The sequence below is a fragment of the Dermacentor silvarum genome, chromosome 2, assembly GCF_013339745.2.
Source record: "Dermacentor silvarum isolate Dsil-2018 chromosome 2, BIME_Dsil_1.4, whole genome shotgun sequence".
Classification (NCBI taxonomy): Eukaryota; Metazoa; Arthropoda; class Arachnida; order Ixodida; family Ixodidae; genus Dermacentor; species Dermacentor silvarum.
This window is the reverse complement of record NC_051155.1, coordinates 179424323-179437801: the sequence shown is the minus strand read 5'-3', so window position 1 is coordinate 179437801 and position 13479 is coordinate 179424323. Positions and strand designations below refer to the sequence as shown.

The 13479-nt window shown below is 52.5% G+C and overlaps 1 protein-coding gene across 1 annotated transcript in view; it reads right to left on the bottom strand.

The window, feature by feature from the left end:
* LOC119440592 (mucin-19-like) overlaps window positions 1–13479 on the bottom strand; it is a 78597-nt gene that overhangs the window by 20526 nt on the left and 44592 nt on the right. The window contains 6 exon segments of the mRNA XM_049661971.1: window positions 1368–1421; window positions 2476–2653; window positions 2655–2782; window positions 3833–3952; window positions 4075–4116; window positions 6303–12449. Of these exon segments, the coding sequence (XP_049517928.1) occupies window positions 1368–1421; window positions 2476–2653; window positions 2655–2782; window positions 3833–3952; window positions 4075–4116; window positions 6303–12449 (6669 nt within the window).

The following is a 13479-nucleotide window of genomic DNA, read 5'->3' as shown; positions in this document are numbered from 1 at the left end:
GCCTGTCTGTCATGCGACGTCACGAAAGCCGCGGTAGCTCCCCATATGATATAACGTGTACACACTGATTATGCATGATTAAACCGCACAAAAGAAAAATAATCATTCCTGATTCGACGCCTTTTCACCATTAGCCCTCGGCTATTGGTTCAATGTTTTCTGGCTGCGCACACTTCGCCTGTCTGTCACGCGACCTCACAAAACCGCGAAAACTCACCACGTCAAAGTAACGTGTACGCGAAAAAATGCATTAATATGCCGAACAAAACTGAGAAAGTTTCTGAATAGCCACAGAATGCCCCGTTCCGAAAGGAATAGAAGATGGCTGCCCGCCGATCATTCAGGCCCTTGCAACTCGCACCTGCTGGTGAGCATGTATTTATTTGCACATGATAAACCTTCTTGCGTGGCAGTAAAACGTTATCGAGCCCTTTCGGCACGTAAACGAGATCGCTCTGCCAACTCTTCGTTGCTGAGGATCCGTTTTAGCGACATTCTTATTCTTCCGTTGCATGCCACCGCAATTTTCGACCAGCCACTGCAAGCTAAGTAAGGCGAAGCGGACCAATCGGAAAATCCGGCACCACCCTCTTCGTGCGGTTATCTATTTTCACCGTGCTGGCTCGGCCCCATCGAAACCCTCTCCCCTAAAGCGTGCTCCTCGCCTCTTCTCAGCCAATTAGATAAGAAAAACCGCTGAGTGTAGACAATGTTATTGGTTTTGAAAGCGAACAAAGGTGACCTCTTATAAACGAGAAGAGTGTTTGATTGGGTGGTTCAGACAACGCTGCAGGTCACCGTCCGATGCTTGCGTTGGTAGCTACGTAAATTTGACGTCGGGAGTTTGGAATCATTTCACGTTATAGCGCCCCTAATTTACATTAAAAACAAATGTCATTGCGCCATGTGTCTTAACGCTTCTATTACATTTGCCATAGCTTCAATCGCGTTGACACGGCAATGCTTGCCATATGTGTTTTAAATATTGTACTACGTACTCATGTAATTTGTTTTTCTGCTTATATGACAATCAAATATTGTTGAAAAGCCGGCGCCGGAAGTGGCCAGAATTTCAATTATCATCAAGGAAATGAATTATTCGCAAGTACAGAATGTTCGAAATCGTTAACTGGAAAATAGGTTAGCTGAGTTGTTTCGCTGTTTCGTTGTTTCCATGTTGCAAGTTTTGTTATTTATTCCGCAATACTAATTTGTCCAGCTAGACTTCTAAATTGAGCCTGAGTTTGTCACAGTGGTTCGAAAGGCAAGGCCGATGCACGAATAAAGCGATCCTGTGAACAAAGAACACTCGTCGCTCCTACAGCCCCTCTACGTTATCACAGGCGGACAGCGACTGGCATACGTACCGTTTTTGTGTACGGCCATCTTCTGGTAGTCGAGTCCAATCGCGACGACCGAAGCTGCAAGTAGGTGAGAGATAAGCATAGGAGGTCATTTAATGATCTACTGTAACACGTAATAAAGGCCTGTAAATATTTTGTAGTGTCATTTACTCGTATTTCATTTATTGAAATGAAAATAAAAGAAATGTCCTATATTAACAAAAAATGAACCTATAATTGTGCCTGCTTCTCGCTTTCACATAATAGTAATAATAATAGGACTAAATATTGTAAGAAGAAACGACAATTTTTCTTGCATATTTCTCGTTATATTTTTGTTTCGTTAACGGGCGGTGCACCAGGCGCCATGGTTAACAATGCCAAAGGACAAGCTTACCGCTAAATGGACAAAAAGAGATTCATATAGAACCATATAAACAAACAACACCAGGTCATGTAACGGTTCCATGCCGAATTCTGGGCCCGTACTCACGAATACGTTTTTACGCAAAGAACTGAGCCCGCATTCCCGAAGCTTTTCGTTCGCAAGTGCTGTTTGCCATTCGTGGCTCGGCTTCGCTAATAATACGTGAAGCATCAGGATTGGCTGTAATTTGTTCTTACGAACAATTTTAGGGCAGTGATATTTGTGTGAATCGGGTGCTGTTCTTAAGAGCATGTGTCAGCCAATCGTGATGCCGGGCGTATTATTAGTGAGGGCGGCCGGCCAATGGCAAACAACACTGAGAATGAATTCCGCGCCTGTTCTCCTATGATTCCTGCCTCTTCATTGTATGTTGCTTCGTATGGTTGTGACTTACAAAGAATCGAGCCCCTCGGATCTCCTCCTTATTATCGCTCTTGTTCTCCAGAAGGGTTCATGTTCTTTTGCGCCTTTGGGTGTTCTCGCCTTTCCAGAGGCAACCGTGGGCAACCGAATTCGCAAAGGTAATTTGTTCGTAAGAACTTTTTCTAATGGGCGATGGCCTTCGGCAATAATAACTTCCGCTATCACTAATAGGCGCTTATTGTTCTTATAAATTTCACTAAGGTGGCAAGAACATTTTTCTTGTCAATACGGGACGTGTTCTTCAGTCATTTGCTCATACTGACCGCTTCAGCGTTTGCTCACCGTATTCGGACGTGCACAGGTCCGTGGCCAGACTCTCCGTGGCAATGGTGCTGGCGCACTGGGGACACGACTCGTCAAAAGGGTCCGGGCAGCCGGCCGGCCCCGTGTAAGCGGCGTCCGCGTACGCCTGCCGTCCCGGATACCTGTGGCCGCGGTTGCAAACCTTCAGGGCGTCCCGTGAGCGCCTTCACGGTCGCTGCGCTGGCGGGCAGCAGCACGGTCTTGTCGTCCAGTATCAGCTCTCCGTAGGAGCCGCCGTGGGCGTGCCAGCTGTGCCGGGTGCTGAACACGATCACCTTCCCGTACTCTGGCGGGTGACATAAAACGTCAGCCAAGCGCGGACTTAGGCTCTCGTTACGCGAAAAGAAAAGAAAGCGAAAAAAAGAAGAGAAAAGTGCTAATATACGTGCCACATTTTGGGATCTATGTGAAGCTAAGCTTCAGTGAAGCGCCTAATTAAATGACATGTAACTAAATCCGATGCCTATAGTTGCGTTTATTTGCATCTTAAGCAAACAATGTTCATGCTTGTGCGCCGCACTGGTCACAACTTTAATCTCGTGTCTATGGGTTACGCACTATTTATTCTCCGTTCACAAAATCTGCTCAAATGTAAACGCCAAGTCAGTAGGATGCCAAAGAAAGACCAAGAAAGCTGCGGTTAAAAAAAGTATGTAGATCCAACGCACCTATTGGAAATCTATGTGAAGCGGTTAATTAAGTGCTACGAAAACTTGTTCATCTTCCGCACCACGTTCTTGCAGCATAGCGATTACGTGACTGCCGGGCAAGACGACGACACCCCAACCACGCGGCCGACCCACGCGACCGCGAATTACACCACTTTCACGATCGGGCCAGTTCACTGCTTGCACAGTCTCCAGGATCGTCCAACATTACTCGACGAGAAACTGACCGAACAGGCGACCCAAACCCCGAGAAGAAGGTAAAGCAATTCGGGCCCCTGGGCTCATATGCACAAAGCTCTTCGTTTGCAAGTGATCTTTGTCATGACCGGCCTACTTCGCTAATAATATGCCCGGCATTAGGAATCACTGAAATTTTCCCTTACAAACAATCCTAGCGTAAGAGCTTTTTGCGAAATGAGCCGTGGTCCAGTATACAATGTACGAGTTCCATTTTATTCATTCTGTTTCTTTCTTATCTTACACCGTTCATGACTGGCCGATACCGGTGATTATGTAGGCGTAGGAACGCTCGGACCATGCACTTGCCGGAGTGCGAAAAGTAAAATGAATCGGAATATAACCGTTACATAGTGTTCCAACCCTGCAAACTCAATCTTAATAAGAAGCTAGTTTACGAAATTAATTTCATTTGAGCCCCCAAAACTCACCTTTATATGCGGTATCGCAGGAGCAGTACTTGTTGATGGAGAAGCGAATCTTGTCCATGACGGAGGCTGTTCCGTGGAGTATTTCACCGACGCACATCTCCGAACAAAGGCCTCCGTATGCTGCATAGACAAAAAAGTGTGATAATGCTTATCGATGCAGTACATTCAAGCGGCGCTTACGCCTAACCATGAATCACAGTGAGATACTATAACTTGACCTAACCAAATAATATCGTACTTACGTGCCCCAGCCTGGGGTGGATAGCTCACTTCGGCTTCAGCAACTAGGGAAAAAAAAAGAACGTTAAGAAGTTACTGCATTTAAGAAAACTGTAAGCACGCTCTCGCATGCAGCGCAACAACAGGCGTTTGTCAGTCTGAGGCCGAATTCGCAAAACGTTTCGTTCGTATAAGTGCTGTTTGCCATTAGCCGGGCGCCTTGGTTAATAATATTGCTACGAGGACATACATTCAGCCTGGGGCAGACGACGAAGAAGACGGTTCTCTCTGGTGCTGGTGGCTGTCCACCATCTTGGCTACTGTGTCTCTCCCATACTGTAAATACAGTGTCAATAGTCCCACCCTGTGGTGGGACTATTGGTCCCACCACAATAGTCCAGCCTCACGATTGGCTGGAATTTGCTCTTACAAACAATTCTAGCGTAATAACGCTTTTGTGAATACTTGCCCTGGATAGCGAACGTGACCTACCAATGGCACACAGTTTGCACGAGGGAAGAAAGAAAGAAGCAAAAAAAAAAAAAAAAAGAAATTTGTAAGAGCCGTGTCGCCAGGGTGGCCGAGTTAAAGCTTTTCGTTAGTAAGAACTGCCGAAACACGTCGAAGCGTTTCGTATTCGCGAATAATTTATTTTATGACTCGCTTGGCTGGCGCGTGTTCTTACGCATTACTCTGGCTTTCAAACTTTGGTAATGCAGGCTCTCGCTCTATGTTATAGAAAAGCAAGTCGCTCTCACTAGAGTGGTTCGTAAGAAGACCAGAACATTGGCCTCCGCCAAGCAGATGTTACAAGCAAAAAGCTGCGTGATTTCGTCCCCAGGATTTTGAAATTGGAGGAAGAAATCTTGTCATAAGGAAAAAAAAATTGTAATTGATTTGAGGCTGAATTCACGAAGCTTTTCCACTTGCTTGCCATTATCCGGCCACTTTCGCTATATACAGTCAGCTCTCTGTAACCAGCAATACGATCGTTCTCATACGAACCACTGGCGTGATCCGTATAAGCGGTCTGAACTGCTCCAGTGCCCGTTACAGTACGCGCCAGCGGTCCGTAGGTTCGCACTTTTCTGTAAATTTGACGTTTGAAGCACATATTACGTTTTTTTCTTTTTTGTTGAAGAAACATAATTTTACGCAATGAGACACATCGAATAGGAAAGCGTCGCCATTAGATCAGAATAAAGAGTTAGCCCGAATCAATTGGTGGGGTTCAAAAAGGGTAGCACGACTAATACTCAGTGCGCCGATATGTATGGACTTACGCTCACTAAGATAAGAACACAGTGATGTCGCTTAAAACATGGCGTACAAATTGCGTGCGCGAATGGAAACGCTGGCACTCGCGTGTATGCATACAGTGATTACGGCTCTGGGGCATATTCGGAAATGAAAGAAAGCGGTTGTAGCTGCCCGAAGAAGCCTATACTTAATACATTTCATGGCGAACATACTTTACGAGACCCGACGCGTCTGTAATGGCAAGGACATACGCCCACGCGGAAAGCAATCGCCTGTGGAGTTTGCTGCTTCATTAACCCCACTTTCTCCACGTAATTGCCATAACCTTAAATAAAGACTTCCACGTCACGTTTTCCGTCACCTTGATTCAATGTACCATCGGATCCATTTGAACGCCGCATTCACCAACCCATGCTGTTTTGGACTGACCGCCAAGCCAACCCTTGTGTGACAAGTGTGGTGCGTTAGAAAGCGTGGAATACAGTTATTTGAAATGCCCAGGGTATAGAGAGACGACAGGACATTTTATTTTAGTAGAGTGGTGTCTGCTTTCCAAGCATACCTAAGGAAGCGTACTAGGTACTATGGCTTCTTCAAAGCGACGTCAAACTCAACATTTTTTTCTTCGTTGCTTCATTACACCGGCTTAATTGCCGTATTTATTAAATTGAGCTCATTTACGTCAAAACCACATGCGATACCGTGATTATGTACTTTCTTGCCTTTTTTTTTCTTTTTCCCGACCCTCCCTCTCCTCTTACGGCCTTTTTGTCCACGATCCCCTTCCCTATGCAGAGTAGCCTGTAGGCGCTTACATATACGCCGGCAGAATTACCTGGATTTGCTTAAAGAGCTTTCTCTCTCTTTCAGTCGCTGTCATTGTTGTCATTTTCACGGCGTTAATGGCTGTCGATCGTATAGTATCGGCGAAAAAAGCTAGCGGTCAAAGGAAGCAGTAAGGGTATTACGATAAGGGAGCGGCGTCACTCACCGAGGTCATAGTTGCAGATGTTCTTGAGCAGCTCCTTGTCCAGAACTGCCGGGCATACGGGACAAGTGTGCGCGGCCTGAGGACACTTAGGCTTATACGGCGGCTCTTCTGGCGGTGCTTGTGGCAGCGCTTGTGGCGCCACCTTTAGCGGCCCCATGGAGTAAGCTTGCTTGTACGACGGCTCTAGCGTCTTCGCAGGAGCGTAACGCATCAAGGCCTCGGGGTGGACTGACCTGCCGTAGGCGGGTTGCACCAGAGCCGGAGGCGGGTAGTCGGGAGCGGAACCTCGGTAGTCCGATAGCGTTGGCGAGAAGGCGGGTGCTGACTGAGCTGCAGGCGCATAAGTGGCTGCCCCGTAGCCACCCGCCGAGTTGGGTGGAGGCATGTGAGGAGGTGCTGAGTAGCCAGCAGGGACGTCGGTGACACCCGTGTAGGCAGCCGAAGGGTAACCCGGATCGGCGTGCGGAGGCGCTGAGTATGGTGGGGGAGAGTGGCTAGGTGCAGAGTAGCCGGGTGGTGCGTAGGTGGCCGGCGGGTACCCCGCAGTAGGACCGGAGTAGCCTGCAGGAGCGTGGCTGGCCTCACCGTACGAAGGACCCGAGTACGCGGGTTGCGAATAGCTCGGAGAATTGTAGCCCTGCGGCGCGTGGGTAACCGCTGAGTAGCTCACTGTAGTGTAACCGGGTGGAGCGGAATAACTGGCAGGCCCGTAACTTGACTCTTCATAGTCAGGGGGATGATAGCTGGGCGGAGAATAGCTGGGCGCCGGGGGTGCATAAGTGGGTGCATAGGTGACACCGTACGAGGCGGGCCCGCTGTTGCTAGAAGACCCGTAATCAGATTCCGAGTGACCGGAGTATGACGGTGAGTGCGTAGTCGCCGGCGCTGGTGAATATGCCGTCGGTGTCGCGTAAGTCGTGTATAACTGCTGAGAGTAGATCGAAGAGCGCGTAGTGTAAGTCGACGGGGAGTAACTGTAAGTAGTGTAACTTGGCTGGCTCGATGGCGCGGCGTAAGTGGTGTACGAAGGTGAGTAACTGCTCGGCGTGGCGTACGTTGTGTATTGCGACTGACCAGAGGGAGAGTAGGTGGTGTACGCAGATTCATAGGTTGGCGTGGGGGCAGTGTACGACATAGTTGTGTACGCTCCACTTTGTGGTGGCCCTTGCCCGTATGCACCCTCGTTACCACCGCCGCTGCCGGTGGCGGCCCCGTAAGCGCCGTTACCACTGCTTGCTCCCGCTGCGGTTGCGGACGCGTAAGACGCAGGAGCGGAATAAGAATGCGGAGCTGATGTCGCGTGCGCCTTCATCTCCGAACCATACGCTGGAGGTTGTCCATAAGAGCCTACTCCTTGCGGACCAGCTGGTGCGTATGTGGCACCTTGGGCAGGTCTTTGCTGAGGCGCGGGAACATAGTTCGGTTTTGCAGGCCCGTAAGCACTTACTGGGGCACCATAAGCATGATTGCCATGTGACGGGGAAAAGTAAGACGGAAGCGGTTGTGCCGGCAAGGTGTAAGACATCGTCACAGCTTGTTGTGGGTAGCGCGGATACGAGGGCTGACCGTACGCGGCATTTTGGCCAGCGTTATCGCCGTAGGACGGTGCTGCATGATGTCCCACAGGATACTTGACGGGGCCAGCTGCTACACTTGCGTAGCCGCCGTACGAAGGAGCGTGCTGGACGGCGACCATGTGTGCTGCCGTGTTCTGGTGTGCAGGCTGGCCGTACGTAGGTCCAGCGGAAGCTGGCGCCTTGTAAATTACCGGTGCGATGGAGGCGCCGTACGATGGCTGTGGATGCGGTGGCTTAGAGTAGGATGGGGCTGCATATGCCGGAGGTGCGTAAGACGCGCTGTACACCTCCTTGCTATAAGCTGGCTGCGGGTACTGGGAAGCAGAATACGCTGGTGGCGCATAGGAAACCAAATTGGCGGGCACGTTGTAGGAAGGAAGAGCGTACGAAGGTGCCGAGTAAGCTGGTGGTGCGTATGAAACACCATAAGACGGTGCCGAGTACGCTGGCGGAGCATAGGTTGCGCCGCCGTAATGCGGCTGGTTGTGTGAAGGATGGTTATATTGTGGGCCGTGATGCGGCGGATACGGCTGTTCTGCGTAAGGGGGAATCGGATACGCTGCAGCTGCGTATGTAGGCTGGACATGGGGAGGGTAGAGAGGAGCAGAGTAGGTAGGGGGAGTGTACGAATGCTGACCGTATGGACCAGGGGCGTATGCCGCTGGAGCGTAAGTAACAGTTAAGTACGCTGGGGCAGGATACAGCGATCTGTGCGGGACGTGGCCATAGGAAGCCATAGGGGCGTAGACTGGAGCAGAATGAGAGGGAGGAGCGTAAGATGGTGCGTAAGATGGATGGTTGTAAGTAGGTGGAGCTGCCGCGGCGGAAAAGTAGTCGGGCGGCGCGTAAGCGGGTGGAGGGTTAGTAGCAGCATACGAAGGTTGGACGTAGTTGGGGGAAACGTAGGCAGATGGTGCGTATGACGCTACAGGATAGACCGGTGGTGACACGGTGACGGTGGCGACGCTGTAGGGCTTTCCACCGCTGGACGTCGCCGATGGTGCCTTTGGCAAACCGGCATAAGACGGCATCGTTGCACCAGCTGAGCCATACGAAGGATTGTACGTTTGGCTCGCGGACGAAGGCGCGGCGTTGGAAGCTACGTACGATGGCGCTGAATAAGACAGTGGCGCACTCGAAGCACTGTAGCTCGGTGCGTTGTAAGACGGTGAAGGTGCATTGTAAGAAGGCGAAGGTGCGTTGTAAGACGGCGGAGCATAAGTCGCTGCCGAATATTCTGCAGGTCCGGAAGCAGCCGCAGCTTCAAGTCTTGTCGGCCCGTTACTTGAAGGCATAGAATAAGCTGGCGCGTTGTGCGCTGCAGGAGCGTAAGTTGCGCTGTAGGAAGCGGGACTTGATCCCTGCGTTGTGTAAGAAACAGAGCCGTAAGAAGACGTCGTATAAGCCTGTGCCGAGGAAGAACCGTCATATGAGGACTGTTGCGTGTCATCTGGGCCATAGGCTGGAGTGGCATAAGACGGGGTTGGCTGACCGTCGTAAGAAGGGTTGCGACCTTGGGTCGGTTCGTAAGCCTTACCAGGCGACCGGTAGGAAGGAGCATCGTGTCCGCCGGCTCCTGAGTATCCCGCCGTTGTGGCATACGCGGCTGGATTATACGAGCTGCCGCTACTAGCAGGTGGTGCGCTACCATACTGCGTTTGAGAAGCGTATGGCTTCGGGGCGGCGTATGCAGGCGCAGATACGGTCGCTGTGTAACTGCTGCTGCCATGGGGTGCCTGGTCATAACCTGCGGTGACGTAGGCCGTGCCCTGTCCTGCTGCGGCGGGGCTGTACGATGGGACAGAATGACGCGGGGGACCGTACGTAGCAGTAGGCACTGGAGCGTTGATATAGCTTGGCTTACCACCAGCGGGAGGCTTATGCGCTAACTGGCCGTACGACTGCGGTGTCGCATAAGCGGGTGCAGCCGGCGCTGCTGTGTACGATGCAGCCGACGAAGCAGGCGCGTTGTAAGTGGGAGCGGGCTTTTGCGCGTAGGAAGTTGCACTTGGCATTGGGGACGGGTACATTGAACCCGGAGACGCAGCCGGCGCGTACGTTGCCTGCGGATACTTAGGTGAGAAATAAGGCGAGGAGGCAGAACTGGCAGAGTTGTAGGGGGCACCAGAAGAGCCCGCGCTGTTGGTGTTAGAAAGGTAGCTTCCGCCGGCGGAACCTTGCGGAACCAGCGCGTGATATGGGGCTGCGGCACTGCCGCCATAAGAATGCTGGGCGTAAGCTGGCGCAGTGTACGAGGGTGGAGAGTAGGATACAGCCAATGCGGCATGCGATGCGGAACCGTATGATTGGCTAGGAGCTGCACCACCGTAGGAAAGAATTTTTCCACCGGCGGCAGGATAGCCTGGCGCAGCATAGACTGGGGCAGCCGGAGGTGGGTTGTAGGCTGAAGGTCCAGCGGAACCATACGAGGCTGAAGAATAAACCGGACTCGAATGCGCTCCCTTCGAGGCCTGCTCACTGTGCCCAGAAGAAGGGGGTGCGTAAGTACCGTACGGCGAGTCGTATCCAATATTACCTCTATAGGACGAAGGCGCTACTGTGTATGCTGAAGAAGCTGGAGGAGAGTAGGTTGACCCTCCGTAGCCAGGAGCAGCGTACGGCGGGGGAGAGTAGGTCGCGCCGTTTGTACCGTATCCCGCGTTACCGTAGGAATCCTGAGTGCCAGCAGAGTATTCGTCGTCCGAAGCGTATGTTGGAACGTAAGATATCACCGTGGCGTAGTCTTCGTTAGGGTACAGCGGCTCGTAGGCTGCCGGCGGGTACTCGACCATTCCGTATGGAGGCACATAAGTCACATCTCGGTAACCGCTGTATGCACCGGCTCCGTAGGCTGCGTCGGTTCCACCACTGTAAGCAGGTGGTCCGTAGGTTGGCGAGGAAGCTTGACCGTACGCTGCGGCCGCGGGGCTGTACCCTGATCCATATGCTCCAGATGCAGGCAAAGCTTCGTTACTGTAGGCCGCAGCAGGTGGACCGTAACCGGGGTTAGGAGCTCGAACATAATCAGGAGGGTTTTTGAAGCCCGGAGAAGGCGCGGGACCATAATTGGCTGCCATACCGGAGCCATAGTTTCCAGACGACGAAGACCCGTAGCCTGGAGCAGGACTACCGTACGCCGGAGCTTTTTGCTGAGCAGCGTTGTAGCTCGATGGTCCATAACTGGATGACCCAGGAGGGTGTCCGCCATTATTTAATGAAGGTGCTAAGCCATAGCTTGAGGCGCTCGGAGTGCCCGAACTGTGACTAGGCGCTCCAGCGCCGTAACCAGCACCTGCTTGGTTGTTACTGCCTTGGTTGTACACGGAGGCCGACGCGCCTCCATGTCCCGTCACACCGTAGCTTGCACTTGGAGCGGATGCCGCGTATCTAGGGGCATGCGTTGCGCCCACAGTGCCATAGCTTGTCGCGCTTGCAGAACCATAACTACCCCCAGCTGTAGCGCCATAAGAAGGTGCAGGCGCAGAGTTGTAGCTCGGCCCTTGTTCGGCCTCCTGTTTAGCAGCATTGTACGAGAGTCCCGGGGAGTAAGAACTCGAAGAACCGTCGGTCGGAGCAGAACCACTGTTGTACGATGACTGAGAGGCAGAACCGTAGTTGGAAGGCTGAGCTTGCGCGCCGTATCCAGAAGCAGGAGCGCTGTTGTGAGTGGGAGCAGGAGGAGGCCCATAGCTTGGCGCTGTGGGCACGTAAGCAGCGGGTGCAGCACCCACGTAACTTGGGGCTGCAGTTGCTCCTCCGCTGTACGAGGTAGCGCCGTAGCTTGGCCCGTGACCAGAGCTTCCACCGTAGGCAGGGACAGTAGTTGCGGAATTGTAGCCAGGGGCAGCAGTTGCGGAGCCCGATCCATAGGTGGAACCTTGAGGAGCCCCGTAACCGGGAGCTGTAACATGGGCGGCTCCTGCCGAGCTGCTGTAACTAGAAGCGGGGGCGGCGTTGTAGCTTTGCGGGGACAAAGGTGCGCTAGCGCCATAACTCGCAGTAGCGGTATTGTAATTCCAAGGTGACTGCGCGTAGCCATAGCTTGGCGAAGAGGTTACACCATAACCAGGAGGCGGTGGTGGCTGGGCTGCGTAACCGGCGTTCGCTTTCGGAGAGGCGTAGCCGGGTGCAGGTGCTGGGCCATACGCGGACCCGGCGCCGTAAGCCGCTGTGTGGGCCGCCCCGCCGTAACTCGGTGAAGCTGGCGCTGCTCTATAGCTCGGGGATCCATAAGCAGATCTTCCCGCTTCGTACGTGCCGTATCCGCCGGAGACTTTCGGTTCGGTTTGCTGAGAGGCACCGGGGGCTGCACCGTAGAGAGGACCAGAGGCACCTCCGTAGCTACCGACGTACTCAGCCTGGTCAGCCGCTGCGTAGGTGTCCATTCGCTTCTGCATCACGGGAAGCGATTCACTAGCGGAGCTCGGACATGCGGACAGAGCGTCGTGCAGGAGTCGCGCATTCCTGTAACTGTAGGCCAGGATGTGCATCTGGTTTGTGAACGGCACGTGAGTCGGCCTCCCACCGGCCGTGGCAATTTGGTCCATGAACACGAAGTATTGCCTGGATGCTGTAAGGAACCATTGATACTACGGTAAGCAAACACCGCCGTACATTGAGTAGGCACGCTGCGATGCAAAAATAAAAAGTAAAGAAAGAAGAATAAAAAAATGCCGCAGTTTCGCCTGAAAGGCGAAGCATCGATTGCGATAGCAAATTAGTAGAGAACTATACGAAGCAAGGATAGTAGTTCAATGGGCCGTATAAAGTTGTAAGCATTCGCTTACCAACTAAATAGACAAGCACGGTGTCACGCGCGCACAGGTCAACATGAACACATCTCGCTCGATGACCACGGAAACTCGCTGTGAAATCGCCGGAGTGAGAAAGCGCGCCAACAGCAGCGGGAAAATTGACCTTTGCGCTGTCTCTCGTCTCACTTCAACGCGAACTAAACGTCTAAAGCACAGCGCATATGAAGCTACCGGCACTCGGCGCATGCACTTTGTCCCAATCGTAGATCACTTTGAAGATGAAGCCCGCGCGGGCGCGCACTTCGCCCACATCGCAGATCGCTTTGAAGATAAGGCGCCCGCGCGGCCGCGCTGTTAGCAGCAGCCGATGGAGCAGAACGCCCCCCCCCCCTCCTTCCTCTCCCTCTCCGTCGCCTCGCCCCCCTGCCTCGCGCGCGAAAGAAGACCGCGCGCTTCCGGCCTGCCTTCCTCCCTCGCGTGCGCTGCATTGAGCCGCGATTGCCGGCTCACCCTCGTACGTTTTCACTCGCACACACAGCGTACGGCGCGCTGCGAAGATTTTATCGTCGTTGGACTTTATACGGGACCTCATGGCGAAGGCGACGCCGATGAGGACGGCGACGTCCTACGGCAGAAATGCGCTTGGAGTGTCCATATCATTGCTGTCGCAATAAAAAGAGAAGAAAAGAACAGAAAAAAAAATACAAAAAAGGGGCGCGGGTGGCAACACCGTTAAACAACCGGCACTCGGCTGCCGAAGCATACGTACGTTATCGTACGCTTCGACATACAATAATACTTTGTTAATACTCTGATAATACTCTGTTATTCGACAATGTATTAAAC